General features: G+C 34.5%; 1 protein-coding gene across 2 annotated transcripts; it reads left to right on the top strand.

The window, feature by feature from the left end:
- Window positions 1-6,326: 6,326 nt before the first annotated feature.
- Window positions 6,327-16,182, top strand: LOC130799752 (uncharacterized). 2 transcript variants are annotated; one of them, XM_057662970.1, is made up of 14 exons: window positions 6,327-6,592; window positions 6,702-6,805; window positions 6,899-6,965; window positions 8,436-8,546; window positions 8,655-8,850; window positions 9,555-9,640; window positions 9,828-10,023; window positions 11,224-11,335; window positions 12,897-13,021; window positions 13,133-13,339; window positions 13,472-13,581; window positions 14,014-14,143; window positions 14,455-14,607; window positions 15,224-16,182. In XM_057662970.1, exons 2-14 carry the CDS (start codon window positions 6,727-6,729, stop codon window positions 15,440-15,442), a joined length of 1,791 nt encoding a protein of 596 aa, XP_057518953.1. In that variant the 5' UTR covers window positions 6,327-6,592; window positions 6,702-6,726; the 3' UTR covers window positions 15,443-16,182. The 2 variants fall into 2 exon arrangements, with proteins under 2 accessions (XP_057518953.1, XP_057518954.1); XM_057662971.1 differs by having other exon boundaries at window positions 6,327-6,585.
- The last annotated feature ends 531 nt before the right edge of the window (window positions 16,183-16,713 follow it).

Genomic DNA, 16,713 nt, shown 5'->3' on the forward strand with positions numbered 1-16,713 from the left:
TAAGAAATGATGGACCTATTTATACAACAACATTACAACGGCTATTTTCACATTCTAACGGCTATTTTTCTAATTAACAACGGCTAGTTTAGTTTTTAAATTTAAAAAAAAAAAAAAAAAAAAAAACGTATAAGTCGCTGTTAGTAACAGCGACTTTCAACTTTTTATTTTTTATTTTTTTTGCCTTAAGTCGCTGTTACTAACAGCGACTTACCCGAGGCTAGGCTTGGACGTACGGAAGCTTATTTTGGGACATAAGTTTATCCCAATCTTATACCTGGAATTAAAATGCTAAATAATCTTATTTATTTCAATCTTTCTATATTTACTACATAATTATTTATAATTTTAAATAATCATTACTTTTAACTTTTAAGGATTAGTAAAAGTCATTACTTTTAACTTTAAAGTAGCGATTAGAGAAATGGGCTAATTATATAGGCTCGTTTCATAATGAAACGGTCTATCTCATACAAGACTTGATTGCCTCGTATTATATGAGATTGTCTCACTATGAAAGGAGTTCATATAATTAACCCATTTAACTTGTATAAATTACAGTCCGTCTTATATGAGACCGTCTCACCATAAGACGAGTCCATACAAGTAAACCCATTTCTCTAAGTGATCACTTTGAAATTATAAGTAATCACTTTTAAGGTTATAATTTAAGTGATAACTTTAAGACTACAAAAAGTCAACACTTTAAAAATAAATATATATTGGGTCAACCCAATTAAAATAGTCTCGCCGTGAGACCATTACATATGAGAATTTGTGTACAAATTATTGTGAGAGACTGTCTCTAATTATATCTACCCATTATATTCAAAAAAGGGGAAAATATAGTATAATTACACGCTTATCGGTGAGGTTTTAGGATAATTCAAGTAGACATTTAGGATACGTTAATTAGGAGTTAGTGTAATTGCGCTCTTATCGGTAATATATTAGTATAGGGGTTCATAGTATGTCAAGTAGATGTGTTTAGCATGCTAAAGTTGTCAAGTAGATGTGTTTAGCATGCTAAAGTTGTCAAGTAGGTGTTTTTAATGGTCTGATTCTTGTAAACTTCAAACACCTACTTTGTATACCTCAAAACACTTATTTGAGATATCTCAAACATCTACTTAATGTACCTTCAATACCCACTTTAGATGCCCAAACACATACTCAATAGAAGTATATCTCAAACGCCTACTTTATAACCCTAATACCTTCTTAGTATACCTGAAATACATACTTCGTATATCTCAAATCCCTATATGACATACCTCAAACATTTTTTAGGTATACTATAAAATCCTTATTGGTATTTCCCAAATACGTACTTAGTATACATCAGACACTTATTTAACAACCCCAAATATCTACTTAGCACCCCAAATACCTGCTAAACATATCCTAAACCCCCTACTTAATATACCTCAAATCCTTACTTGACAACCCAAATACGTATTGGTATACCTCTAATTCCTACTAATATATCTCAAATATCTCATTGATGTATATCAACTTCTTACTTGGTATACCCTATAAATTCCTACTTGATGTATCCTATCCTCACCACAATGATATTTAAAAGATAATTAATTAACGTTTTTTATAATTAATTAACGTTTTTTTAATTATTCAATTTTTGTGGGCTTAGCCTCCTAATAGCCTTTTTAAGAGAAACAATCTCTTGAAAGTGTTGCTATTCTCTAACTGATCACTTAAAATTGCAACTTTGCAAGTGATCATTTAAATACGCTAAATCTGTATAAGCCAACAAGATGGCCGTAATACTCCCTTCTATTCAACCTACTTGACCCATTTACATTTTTTTATGCTTGTTGAGACAACTTTTAACGCTTAATTTATAGATTACGTAAAGATGATACCATTGAGACGAACGAATCAAAATTCCATTTAACTAGATTTTAATTTATAGATTAAGAATAAAATATCAATTATAAGTAAACGGTGAATAGTAATAAAAAAATAAATGAGACCTCTGGGAATAAAGGTGTTCATTTGGGCCATTAGGTTAATTTCGCGCCAGGTGTTTCAGGCTAGTTCAAAATTGGGTCTAATGTTCACATTAATTTTTATATAATTGTAAATCCATTATCAAGGGGTCAAATCAAATTCTATTATAAGGTCGGATAAAAACCGGATTATTGAGTTTCTTTGAATGAGAGGGAGTATACTGGCGTGTTTGGTTCTCAGGAATTAACAAAGGGAAAGGTAATAAATACCCATGTTTCCCTTAGTTGTCATTTGTTTTTTCATTTTGACATTTCCCTTTCCCTATTTTTCTTTTTTCAGTTCCCCAAAACAGCTGTTTTACAATTCCCCCCACCCCCTTGGGATTACAATTCTTCTATTTCCCTCTTTACCACATATTCACTCAGCTACCCACTTCTCTCTCTTCATTTTCAGTTGTACTCTGAAACCTAGCCTTAGGTTCATCTCTTTCATCAGATCTCCAGCGATTTTCCGGTAAGATCTTCTGGAATTTCTCCCTTTCATCATCTTCTGTGCTTATTTTTCTCCATTTTCATGTGGTTCTTTTATGTAATGGCCTTTTTTTGACATACTTGTTGTCTTTTTAATGGTCGAATATCATATTCTCGGACGACATTTTCTAGTTTGATTTGCAACTCTCTAGGTATATCTACTTTTTCTTTATAGTTCATAATTTCGATTTTAATTTCTAGATTTTGTGGGCATTTATATATTTTGTTTGTATCTTCTTCTTTTTTCCCAATTTCCTCTTATTTTTTGAGTGTGTTTGTGTCACTGTTTGAAATTGATTTTCATTTAAAAATTTCAATTTTTTTTAAAAAATCCTCTAATTTGCCAATTATTTTTTGTACTCCGTATTATGTTGTGGGAATTTTGTAGTATACGTGGTTTTTGATTCTTTTTTGTTAAAAAAATTCAAATGTATGTTTTCTCAATTTGTTACTACTGCTTGTATTTGGTGTTTATCAACAACTTTGTTTGTAGCTTCTTTCTACTGCTTCTTTGTTAGTTTCATTTTATTGGTTTGGCCATGTTTAGTGCTATTTTAATTTACTTCTAATATGTTGTTATTCATTCCAAGTGCTATTGATTGACAGGTTGTTATGACTATGTCTAATATGTGCTATAAATATGTACAGAAATGGCTCGTATTGGTTGTACTTTGAGGAGAAGAGATTTGAAGTTATTTCAATTTTTAATAGACATGATTATTGTGGTTAATCTGGTCTATTTGATGTGGTATTCCATGAGTAATACATTGAACAACTCGAGTCTTTTGGAAAGAAACAAAAGGAGTCGAAGAAAACTGAGAATGATTAATTTAAATCGAATAATAAGTTATGGTGATGTTTTGTGTAGAAGCCATCTTCGTATGAATCGATTTGCTTTTAGTAAACTTTGTGAGTTGGTTAGAGATATTGAAGGCTTAAGTGACACTAGAAATATGACTGTGGAGGAGATTGTTGCAATATTCTTATACACAATATCTCACCATAAGAAAAATAGAGGCTTTAGTTCTTACTTTTACAGAAGTGGAGAAACCGTTAGTAGACAATTTCATTTGTGTTTAACGGCCATTCTAAAATTACATGATGTGTTACTTAAGAAATCTTCTCCAATAACTGAAGATTGCGAAGACGATAAGTGGAAGTATTTCAAGGTAACATATATACAATCTAGTTTAAAGATATAGTGTCATTGAGGAAACTAATTTATGTTGTTGTTGTAGAATTGTTTAGGTGCACTTGATGGCACGATGATTAATGTGACAGTACCACCTAGTGAGGATCGATCAAAATATCGAACTCGAAAAGGTAGCCTTGCCATGAATGTTTTAAGAGTGTGTTCACCTGAGTTAGAATTTATATATGTACTACCTGGTTGGGAGGGTTCAGCGCTTGATGGTTGAGTACTTCGAGATGCTATTTCTAGGCCTAATGGGTTAAAAGTGCCAAGAGGTAACTAATTAAAACTGTTTTTTTTTTCCACAGAATACTTCAAAATCTAAAATTTTAAGTGTGTGATATAAACTTATTTTCATGTTTCAAAGGTTGTTATTATTTATGTGATGGTGGATATACTAATGGAGAAGGATTTCTTACACCACATAGAGGACAACTTTATCACCTTAGAGAATGGAGGAACGGAAACCGACAACCACGAAGTGCAGAAGAGTACTTCAACTTAAGACACGCAAGTGCTAGAAATGTGATTGAAAGGTGCTTTGAATTATTGAAAGGGAGATGGGGTATTCTTAGGAGTCCATCATAGTTTAGTTTGCAAACTCAAGGCCGAATTGTCCTAGCTTGCTGTTTACTTCATAATTTAATTAAAAAATATATGCCACCAGGATCGATTTATGAGGATATTTCGGATGATGATGAAGAGCTTGATGTTAGTGAAGATGATGATGACTTAGGAGTTGAGTACATAAATTCTATTAATGTTTCTGATCCATGGACAAATTTCAGAAATGGAATGGCTCAAACTATGTTCAACAATTGGCGAGCTCGACGACAACGAGATGATCAATGATATGTGACTTTGATGTTTGTATTGTTGTAGATGCAATAGTTCCTTCGATGTTTTAGTTGCTGTATTTTTTTAATGTTTGTACTACTGTGTTACAAATGAACTAAGATGTAGACATGAATACTCATATTAATATGTTATTCTGACATTAATTATGTTTTCTGTTTTCTAATATCTTTTTAATATTTTATTGAAATTGAGCATTATAATAGGATGGAGGAAAGTAGTGGTAGTGCTGGAGTTACTACTGGCAACAACAACATGGGTGGACGAGGTCGGCATAAAAGATTTTGGAGTGGTGAGGAGGACAAAGCTCTAGTTCAAGCACTTCATGAGTTATCTGTTGATCCAGATTGGAAATGTGAGAATGAATTTAGAAATGGTTACATGGTTCGCTTGGAAGAGTTGATTGGAAAAGCAATGCCGGGTTGTGGGCTTAAAGCTTCACCTCACATTGATTCCAGGCTCAAGACTTTTGTGGGAAAATTTAGGGCAATTCTTTTGATGTTGGGTACAAATGGCTTCAAATGGGATGATGAGAGGCACATAATATCTGTTGAGCGATCTGTGTATGATGACTTCTGCAAGGTAAATTTTTTCTCCTCACTTATTCTGTTTTTTCCCAGCACTATGCAGTGACTTTTCTTGGTATTTTTTTATTTTCAGACTCACCCTTCTTGCAAGAACTTGTATGGCGTAGCTTTCCCTCATCTAAATGTCATGATGGAGATATATGGCGAGTATTATGCAACTGGGAAGCCTGCTGAGGGTTTTTAGGAAGCTGTTATTAACATAGAAAAAGAGGACAGTGCTAACGTGAAAGTTGATATTGACTCGGAGGAAGATGATATTGGTCCGACACAAACAATTGAATTTGCCCCTCCATCTAAGAAGCTCAAAAGGGAGAAAACTAAAAAGAAGGGTGCTGCAAAGTCAGGTGAGAATGATCCAGAGGCATGCTTGCAACTTTTCATGAAAGAGATGAACAATCATCTTTCTACCATGGCTAATGTTTGGGTTCGTGCTGATGATCGTGAGCAAGAGATGACCGATAAGAACAACAAAGTGTTAGGTGAAATACTTCAATTGGATGGCATATTACCTACCCAAGCTTTGGAGGCAGCCAACATCCTCATTGCTCAACCGCACAAATTGATTGTCTTCTTCAATTGCCCTCCGGCCTTGAAGAATGAGTATGTTCAAGGTCTTCTGACTTCAACTAATATGGGTAGTTCAGGTTAATTGTCCTAGCTTTGTAATATTTTGGGTTAGTTGACATTATGACAATGGGTTAGTTGGCATGGGTATATATTATGGGTAAGTTGACTTGGATTTTTTTGGGTTCATGTCTAGAAATGGAGGTTAAATTGACTTGGTTTTTTTGGGTTCATGTCTAGAAATGCTAGATTGCAAGCAGCCTATGTGATATTTTGGGTTTAGGTTGCTACTTTGTACGGAGTACATAATATTATGTAAGACTATATTTTGGATGAATGTAGGCTTGACTAAACATTATGTAAGACCATGTTTTCGACAAGTATTTCTATTATGACAAATATTATGGCTCAAATTTGTGTGTTGAAATTTATCTTTGCTTTGAATCAATAGTGGCATGTGTAATACAAATTATACGAAGTATATGTTAGGATGAAAGGAAAAGGCTGGAAAAAAAATATGATTCCTTGTATTGAACCAAACTACAACAAACGGAATCATAGTTAATTTAATTCCCTTTCTGACACGAACCAAACAAATTGGGGAATCCTGTGTTTTTCCTTTCCTTTCTCCTAGTTTTCCTTTGTTGTTTCTATTCCGTTTCCCTTGCTTGAACCAAACGCCCCCTTAACATGATTGGTGAGCTTTTTGAAGCGGTATTAGCAACATATCTCGTCTCTAACAATATTATTTGATCACCAAAACTCCGAAGTTCGAAACTGACAGGCTTTAAAATCCCAAATTCAGGCTGCAGGTTTATTTAGTTTTGATACGTATTACGCCAACTACTGATTGCGGAGTTTGTTCAAACAAAATCGATTTACCGAGGTCCGAGGTCAATTGCATGAAATCTTTCCCATTTCCGGATTTTTTTCCCTGCTTTAAATTAGCAACTCTTCTGATTTCTCGCCTGTTTAGGGTTTATATCGATTACTGTTTTGCAGATTTAATTTGCTTGAAGGAATAGGAATGGGGAAAGAAAATAATGCAGTTTCTTCCATGGATATTGACATTGACAAGTTGGATCAACCTAAATTTTCCATTAATGGTACATGCATTTTTGTTGCTTGATTGTTAAATGCTATATTATATTTAAATCAAGTAATGATGATTCATGGGCTGAATTTTTGGATGGTGTTAGTTTTACAGCTGTTGAAATCTGCTCAAATGCAGCATGGACTTCGCCATGGTGATTATACTCGCTATAGGTATTTGTATTTATCTATTTTTTTGTTCAATTAAACAATTTACATTTAAATTAATTCTGTAGAGTTTGAGCTTCTGCTTTCTGAAATTGCTTAATGTAAAGCTGCTAGTTGGGGAGGGGGTACTTTTGATGTTTGAACACATTGTTTGTTTTGTTGAATGTTTGAACAAAATACACACAAAACACCCAAGGATCAAAGGCTTGATCTCAAGAACACGTCTCACATAAAACACCCAAAACAGAATTGATAAAATAAGAACACAACCAAAAACACACCAAGATTTAAGTGGTTCACCCCTAATTGGGCTACGTCCACTATCCTAGCCTAGATGTCTTATTGCTCCTTTAACAAGTTCTCCAATGGAGATATACAATTGATGATGATTACAATTGAGGAAGAAGAGAATAGAGAGTAGAGAGTGAAATATGTAGAGAGAGAATGAGGGAATGAAAGCAATGTAAGAATGCTATGTGTTTAGCCCTATTTATAGTTTATAGGGTCTAACACTTACAAATGATCATAAGGCAAAACAAGAAACGAAACAGAATTAGCAAGAAAATGATCCAGCGCCTATAGCCAAGTCGGCTTCCCTTTAGCCAGGGCGAAAGCCGACTCGGCTTTCTCTTCTGCCTCAAAATATCAACTCTTCCTTTTAAGCCTTATATCATATATCTAAAATTACCATTTTGCCCCTTCTTAAAACACAAACATATTAACCCATGATTAAGGACATTAAGTCACCCTAATCGCCACAATGTTGAGAAGTGATAATCTGTTGATTGGACATTAATGTGTCCGGGAAAGTCAGTATTAAACGCCCACATGCACGCAGATGGCAGTAGCATTTGTTTGGCTATACCATAGCACCCTATGGTATATTGGTATGCCCTCGGCCGCAGGACTGATATGATTCTTCATCTTCGTCCAAATTAAATATGCATCCTCCTTGTTTGTTCAATTAGCTTTCTCAGTGACTCCATCAACACCAATTAGCATAGCCTGTTAGCCTTCTTTAATGTTTTACATTTCGATGTTTTCTAGTCATTGAATTTTATTGGAGTTTGTTTTGAACGACTACACATTCACCTAGTACTACCCTATAGATTAGGAAACTTTCCCTAATATTTCTTCTTGTCAATGAATAATCAATTTGGATAGCAGTTGCTCTACCTCTACAAGTCACAAAATCATTTCTGCGTTTTCTATACCATGTGTTAAGTACTAATAAATCACAGGTGTATGCATATGATGAAGAACATAAAAAAAAAAGTTCTATGTCTGAACTTAAATATCTGGTTCTTGAGAAACTAGAATAATTCAGTGAACCGTTAGTTGACTCGCATTTTGTGACATGTTGGTGCTATTTTTCCTTTTTAGCTTTATAAGGGCTTATCTTGCTGTAAGATAAATGGTGTGAAAAAGTAATATTCATTAGATGACCATTGATTTACTGGAATGCTTCAATGGCAGACGGTACTGCACAGCTCGTTTGAGAAGACTGTACAAGTCCCTCAAGTTTACCCATGGCCGTGGAAAATACAGCCGGAAAGTTATTACTGAGAGCACTGTTATTGATGTAAGGTATGAAATCTTAATTGTTTGAACACTTGATTTCACTAGTTAAATTTACTTGCCTTGTGGCCTCGTCAAAATATTTTGAAGAAGTTTATGGTTTTTGGATGCCAACAGGTTTCTCCATATTCTTCTCTATACTTCAGAAAGAGCATGGAGCCATGCTATGGAGAAAAGACAACTAACAGGTCATCCAAAACGACGCCAGCACATCTATCTAATTGGCAGATTAAGGAAAGCTGTAAAATGGGCTACTCTTTTTGCACAGCTTTGTGCTATCAAGGGAGATTCGAGAACCTCTTTGGAAGCTGAGGTTTGCTCATGTTAATTGCCTAACTGATTTATTTACTTTTACTATTAAATTGCAGTGCCCCTTGACAATAGACTTCTCTTTCCTTTTCGTAAATTGTTAAAAAGTTTCATTTAGATATTATAGAAATTTTTATGGGAATAGACTGAATGACTTGTTATCTTGTGTGAGGGCTTCTTCCATGTTTAGTAGAAAGAAAGAAACAAATGTTTATGGGCTTAGCTTACATCAGCTGAGCATGCACCTCTGATATTTTTTGAACCTCAAGGGTTCATGAGGCTTATCGTGCTTGGTTAGGATTGTTCTATTTACAAATCCACTAGATCTTATGCAACTGATTGATATCTCAGGAAGTTCCATAATGTGCCCTATCATTATATTAACATGTTTGTTAATCACCTCTGTTTCTCTCTTTTTTTTATCCCGTCTCTTTCTCCATATTGGATTCTTATACTTGAATTTGATGGCATTCTTTCTCCATAGTTACAAGTTTCAATGTCACATGATTTGCTAACCTTGCAAATCATAAATCGAATCACATCTGTTGTATTTTGATTCATGAAGTCCCAATATATAATTTGTTTAAGCTTCTTGCGACTGCTTAATATGTTTATTATATTAGTGTATTTCAATAATATGTCCAACGTGGTTTTTGAAGTTTCTTTAAACTGCTATGGAACTGAACATGTGGTCTTTACCATTGCCAGGCATATGCATCATATATGAAAGGTAACTTGTTGTTCGAGCAAGATCAGAACTGGGAAATGGCATTAAGAAATTTCAAGAGTGCCAGGTGCATTGTGTTATTAAAAATTAATCTAAATAATGAATTTAAACCTGAAGATGCAATATAATTGCTTTAATATTCTTTAGTTGAATGGAAAACGCCTTTAGGCTGCATCGTTTGTATGATTTTGCAAAAGTTTCACTGTTCTGTATCAAGTAGAGCATATGTTTTTATTGGTATCTTATCATTGTAGGGCGGTCTATGAAGAGCTGGGGAAGTATGGAGACCTAGAAAATCAGCTTCTCTGTCGTGAACGTGTAGAGGAGTTAGAGCCTAGTATTAGGTATTGCTTACACAAAATTGGTCAGTCCAACCTGCAAGCTTCAGAACTTCTGCAGATTGGTGAAATGGAGGGGCCAGCACTGGACCTTTTCAAATCGAAATTGGAGGTAAGTCTTACTTAACTTAGTTTTTAAGGCAGAAAGTTGTGTTCACATTCTTGTCTAGCCTGTCGATCGTCTAGCAATAAGGAGTGAAAGTTATTCGGACTTAAGTCGAAACATATTCAAATAAGAATTTAAATTTGAATTGGGAATAAACTGAACTGTTGAGTTTGGATATGATACACTAGAAATCCAAAATCCAAAATCCAATAACCGAATAGCCAAACCAAATTATATCAAATGTCTCAGTTTCAAAAACTGAAACGAGTCCACTATTGGAATGTGCACTCCCATGCCCCTTATGCATCTCTTTAGTAGTCATTTCCATTTCCTAGACTCTCACCTCCTCATTCCCATTCTGATTTCCCATATTCTCTTTCTCCCCTTCTCTTTCCCTTCTTCTAGATTCACTTTCTCTCACCCCTTTCATATTCTTCATATCCATCTTCTTTCTTCTGATGCCATCACCACCATCGTGTTCTTCATCTCCATCCTCTTTCAAATTGGTTGAAGATTTGGAAATAATGTTGGAGATGATGATTTGTCCAAGGTATTTCATCTCCATCTTCTTCCTTCTGATGCCATCACCACCATCATGTGTGCACTAGCATGGTATTTCTTATTTCCACTTAATCAATTTTAAATAATTGTTTTAATCATAACATAAATATTTTGTTGCTTATAATTTTTTTGCATTTTGACGTAGAATGAATATAATTGTTAATTCGGTAATGCGTAATTGATTAAATTGGGGGAATCCAAGGTACTTATATGTTAATTCTAATTTGCAAATTGAGTGTAGACTCCCTTAATTATATTGTAATGAATTGGAGTTGTTAAACTAAATTCGGACTCCATAAAAATACTTCTAGGCAATAACAGGCAAACAAAGAAAGAAAGGGATAGGTATGGTGCAGGTGTGTAAATAGTATGAATAAGATTTAAATTCCAAGATACGGAGAAATATTCTTTTGTTACAGAAAACAATTATGAAAACTTGTCTTTTTTGATGACCTTTTTATTCGGTTTGGAAATCTTATGTTATATGGTTTGGACATGTATCTAAAAATCAATTAAGATGCTGTAGTGCTCAAGTGCACTCTTTTATTTGCTTTGTTATGTATGATATATTTTGCATTGACTATTGATCAGGTGTTAACCTTATTAGGTCTATATATTGGCTATAAATGTATCTTTTATATGTAGGCTGTTATGGCTGAGGCGAGATCTCAACAGGCTGCTTCAATGACAGAGTTCAATTGGCTCGGGCAGAGGTTTCCTATTTCCAATCCTAAGACAAGGGTTTCCATTCTAAAAGGTTAATATATGTTAGTCTTTTGATTTTAGAAAGAAAGTTACAAGAGTTATTACTTTTTTAGCATTTTATGAGTGGTGGACCTGGAAAAATTACACTACGATATCTAGCCCTTGTCAGATGATATTGTAGAAAAAGCTGTCCTTGTGTTATTCTCTAGATTTGTGTGACTCATATTTGAAGTTTGAAGTGCTACTTATCTCTAAGAAATACTGTCTTGCGAGAAGAATTCTCTAAGCAATTTTTTCTTGAGGGAAGAAACGATGGCTTAGATTTTGTCTGTGTTTAGTCCCTACGGATATATGCTTTCTTTATTTTCCTTTAAGGAGTACATAAATTTTTTTGACTGAATACTTTCTGACAAAGATGAATTGATTTCTTTGAAGAAATATTGTCATTCCAATCATGGCGTACTTGTCCCCTCCTTCTTTTTCCTGAATCCCAATAGCCTTATATTGTTTGATTATTGTCTTTGAATCATAATCTTCGCTTTGCGATTCCATTGGTACTTACAATGTTCAAATGAAAATGATTAGTAACACCTAAATTGTTGTGGTTTGATGTTTTCCCAGTCGCAGTGATGAGCAAACTGTGGCCGAACATGAACATACAAACAGTAGGCCAATAATGAATTGAGGAGCCAGCTGCATATGAAACACACTGTGCATTGATTTCTTATCATCTATATAGCTATCTATAGTAATTCTTTTCCGTAAAGTACTTAAGATGCTGAGGTATCTGGAATTGTAATGTTGTCATATATTGACAATTGCCTTATTCATCAAGGTGCCTGACAATAGTACTCCGAAGGAACTTGGTTGGAGCTTATTTGTGCAGAATTCATAATCACTTGAGGAGTTGTCACCTGTTTTGATAAGTAATATCATACCGAACTATTCCTCTCAGCATCGAGACGATATTAGGGAGACTTGTTTCCTTTATTGACCGACAGAATATATGATACACATTTTCTTTGATATATATCTACTTCATTCTAAAGAGAATATTTATTAAAGGTGGCTCTTGAAGCGCTTTAGAGTGAGGATTATTTGTAGGGATGGTCTTTCTTACATGTTGAGAGGTTTGATTGGTTTAAGATGTCTTGTTTTCATTTTTGTGATTTTATTGTTCATAATTTTATATAAAGACTAGGGAGGTTAATTTTTTTAGCGTCTGAGTTCCGAAGTTGCATGTTCTTATCACGTATGGAAAGTTAATGATTTATTGCTGTCCTTTCAGTGATTGTCAGGTTTCTGCTCAGTGGGAACTCCTGCATCTAGAATAAACTTGGTTTTTCCTTTTATGTCTTTAGACGGGGAATATTTAGCGTCCGAATTTTAAATTGAGAGTATGAGAGTATGAGTGAATTGTGATATACGAGTTAGTTTTTGGGCAGACTTGTCTAGGAAAATTGTTGTGCTGGTGGATAATCTTTTCTGTATTTTATTTCTACTAGTTGCTTGTTTCCGTGTCTTCACTGGCATTTTTGCCAAATAAGTTCCAGAATTTTGTTATTACAACTGTATCTCAACTACAAGTCTTCTTTTTGTTTACATGTGAGCAGCTCAGGAATTGGAGCAGAATCTGTATAGTTCTGCTGACTCAGTGTCAGCTGAGAAAAAACTTGCAATCTACGATAAAATTTTTTCTGCTTATCATGATGCTAGAAGTTGCATTCGTAATGATTTGGTATGCACTGTTTCCAATAACTAGCTGATTTTCTTATGTCGTTTGGTAGCTCTAGTTCAATCGTATCTACCAGAGTCCAATAGCTTCATTCCTAAAGTTATTGTCTCATAGGTCACTGCAGGCAGTGCTGAAAATGTAAAAGATGATTTAAACGGACTTGACAAAGCTGTAAGTGCTATTGTTGGACTGCGTACTATAGAGAGGAACCAACTCTTAGTCAGTATTTTCAAGAGCAAACTTAACAGAAGCCGTGATGACAAAAATGAAAAAGTTACCAAACCCGAGGAACTTGTTCGCTTGTATGATCTTCTATTACAAGTAAGCATTCAGAATTATTCATGTTTCAGAAAATTTGAAGCTTTTTTGATTGTGATGATGGACGGTATTCTATTCGTCCAAGCAGATTAAAATATGTGGCAAGTATCATGGTCAGGTTCGTTTCATTTGCAGAATGTTGCGGATCTATCTGATTTAGTGACTTCTGGCAGAGATAGGAAACCGGAGGAAGTGGCATTTGCGGAGGAATGTGCTCTCAAAAGTTCAGCTTTCCGAGCAGAAAGGTACTGTTCCTATGGTTTTTGCAAATGCTTTAGTCATAATTATATAGCAAAGCTTTGCTAAGCTTGTCGGAAATAGCAGCATGTGTATGGGTAGTTTTCTGCTTTTTCCTTCATTTATGGTCTATGGATGTATAAAATTCAAGGGAGCAAGGATCCCACCTTGTGCACTCTATTGAATGTTCACTAGCTTGTGTTTTCATAAGGATTTCTATGCTCTTGTCTCTTCATTTCAACTGTAAGGACTGTTGAGTTTTTCATTACGGACCAAAAACATGGTAGACTTTCATAAAAATAGTTAGGGCCGGGGTATGCGATTGGGTTTTTACACTCATTTGGAATATACATTCAGCTGTTAAAGTGCCCTTCTTGTGACGTCCTTAATAAAGAGCTGGAGTTCTCTGGATAATTTTATAACTTTCTTTTTCTTTACAGGTGCTTTTACTCGGCAAAATCCTACAGTTTGGCAGGAAAGAGAGCCGAAGCATACTTATTATATTCTCGCGCACTTTCTCTTGCTGAAAATGCAATGCAAAAGCTACAGAGCATCGCAAACAGTGAACAGGTCAGTATACACATCATGGGTTCATAAATATTGCGTATGTTCATGAATATTGGGCTCTATTCCTTGGTTTATCCTGACTAGGAGAGCATATTTGTTTTTCCAGTTAATCTCTTTTATTTCTCTCAGAACCAATGAAAGAAAAAGAAAAGTTATGATAGAAAGGTTTTGCCTGTTTATGATAAAATCTACAGTTGATGCCTAGGAAATTCTGTAGTGCAGGCTGACTGTTCTCTATTTACATTTGGATTAAGGATTGAATAATATTAATGACCTGAATAGTACTTTGACAGAAAGTTCTCTTCATGTCACAGGAAATAATCATGGCAGAGTTGAAGACATTACATTGTCAGTGCAGATCAAACATTTGCATAGAACATGCTGCAGGAATCTTGGAAGAGCAGAAGGGTCCTGAAAAACTTTCCAAAAGGATATCCACTTTGTCTCTGACCGCAGCAGAAAAGAAGGTTTGTCTATAAAAGAATGGTTTGTTGTAGTATTTCTTTCAAAAGTATTTCACCCCAATAAAAGTACACAAAAGACCACACTTATGACAACTATGCAAAACCTCTAAGAGGAAGAAAACTTCTAGGTTCCTGGTTGATTCTTTGCTGTTTTCTAAGTTTCTGCTTACAAATGAGATGTCTTGCAATTGATTGGATATATATTTAAATAGATTTTCCAAGTTAAAGTTCATATGAAGCTTCAACTTCGATTTTTTACTTGAATATCGTGTAACTGACTTTATTAACTGAACTGATTTTTTGTTTGCATGATGTGGCAACTTAATCAACTGGAATAAATGTTTATGATTCAGAGTACTTTTTGTAAATACGGATCATGATTACTTCCTCTGTCCCTTTGAATTTGGCACACAACATTCAAAAACTTCCCACTACGATTTGTGTTATGTAGCAAATTTAAAGAGACATAGGAATATATTTCTATACTGTTCTTTCGATTTATGTTCATTGCTATTCCCTTTTTTTCACGATTTGCTGTTCAGTTTTCTTCCATTGGCCTGCATATTCTTGCTCGTGTGCTGCTTTATGTTGTATAGTTCATTTGACTTCGTCCCAACAGGATAAGTTTCTTGCTGAGAAACTCGATGTGTTCAAGCCAGCTGTCAGTGACTCCAGCACAAAAGTACCTCCCCGTATAGAAGCTTTCCCTCCAGCTTTCCAGGCGATCCCAAGGAATCCAATCGTTCTTGATCTTGCTTATAACATGATTGATTTCCCGTCACTTGAAAACAGGATGAAGAAGGTGAGAGGCGGCTTCATGAGTAAGTTTTGGCGATAAATACACCCTATCAAATTGGTGCGATTCTGGCGTGCTCCCAAGATCCTTGAGTTTGATAGTATAGATATCTTAAGAGCCCATCCTTCTGCTCCCATGCTGGCTTCACCAATAATCATATAGCATTACTTGAAAATTTGAATGAATCAAGCAAAAAATTATAAAAAAATCATAAAATAAGCCACGTTTGAACTTATTTTCCAAAGTAAGCACTTTTTACCCAAAGCTGATGTTTGGCTTGTTCGCTGTTACTAACAGCGAATAAAGAGTCTGGTTAAAGAAAAGTCAAGTTTTTTGTTCGTTGTAACAGCGAACAAAGGAGACCTGGTCAAACAAGGTCAAACCTTTGTACGCTGTTACCAAGTAACTTTTGTTCGCTATTACTAACAGCGAACAAAGTACTTGGCTTTTTTTGTCCAGCCCTTTTTGTTCGCTGTTAGTAACAGCGAACAATCCAAACCTCAGGTCTGGGCATAAAGTGCTTACTTTGGGAATTATTTTGAAACATTGCTTATTTTATGATTTTTTATTTTTTTTTTTTGCTTAAAACACTTCAAATTTTCGCATTACTTGACATGTTTTTGACGAATGGACTATTTTGCTTATGCACAGTTTTGTAATTTCATAGGCTTAACATTCTCACGATCTCTTAAATGAGACTGTCTTATGGTGACACCATTTCTATTGGGTCGGCTCAATGTATACTTACGTCTTAATATGATAATTTATAACCTTAACGTGATTACTTACAGTTTCAATGAAATAACTTTTTATAGTTTTAGAGTGATTAGTTATAAGTTATAATCATAAAGTAATCACTTACAATTTTAACGTTAACGTGATTAATTTGAGAAATAAACTTAGTATATGGGCTTCTCTCTTGGTAAGAGGGTTCATTACAAAACTTGGTGTATTCTTCTTGGCATGACATTTTAGATGTTGGTATGTTAAAATATTCTTGATTCTTATGTGGTACATTATTAATTATTTAATTTTGAACTCTTACAAAGAAGATTATCTAATACACTATGGAATAAATATTACTAGCAATACAAATATTATTCTATTGATCATAAAAGGATAATCAAAATTTTATGGTACTACAATTTGTTAGATTAGAGTGAAGGAAGGAGAGTATTCGGAAGCTTCAACCTAAAAAAATGTTCATTTAGGATGTCATAGAACCTACAATGCTTACTAATTTCTCCATTTAATCTTCCAAATTTTTGAAACATCATTTACTTCTAATTTTTCATATTTACATTCTCAAATTC

The sequence above is a fragment of the Amaranthus tricolor genome, chromosome 14 (genome assembly GCF_026212465.1).
Source record: "Amaranthus tricolor cultivar Red isolate AtriRed21 chromosome 14, ASM2621246v1, whole genome shotgun sequence".
In the NCBI taxonomy this organism is placed as follows: domain Eukaryota; kingdom Viridiplantae; phylum Streptophyta; class Magnoliopsida; order Caryophyllales; family Amaranthaceae; genus Amaranthus; species Amaranthus tricolor.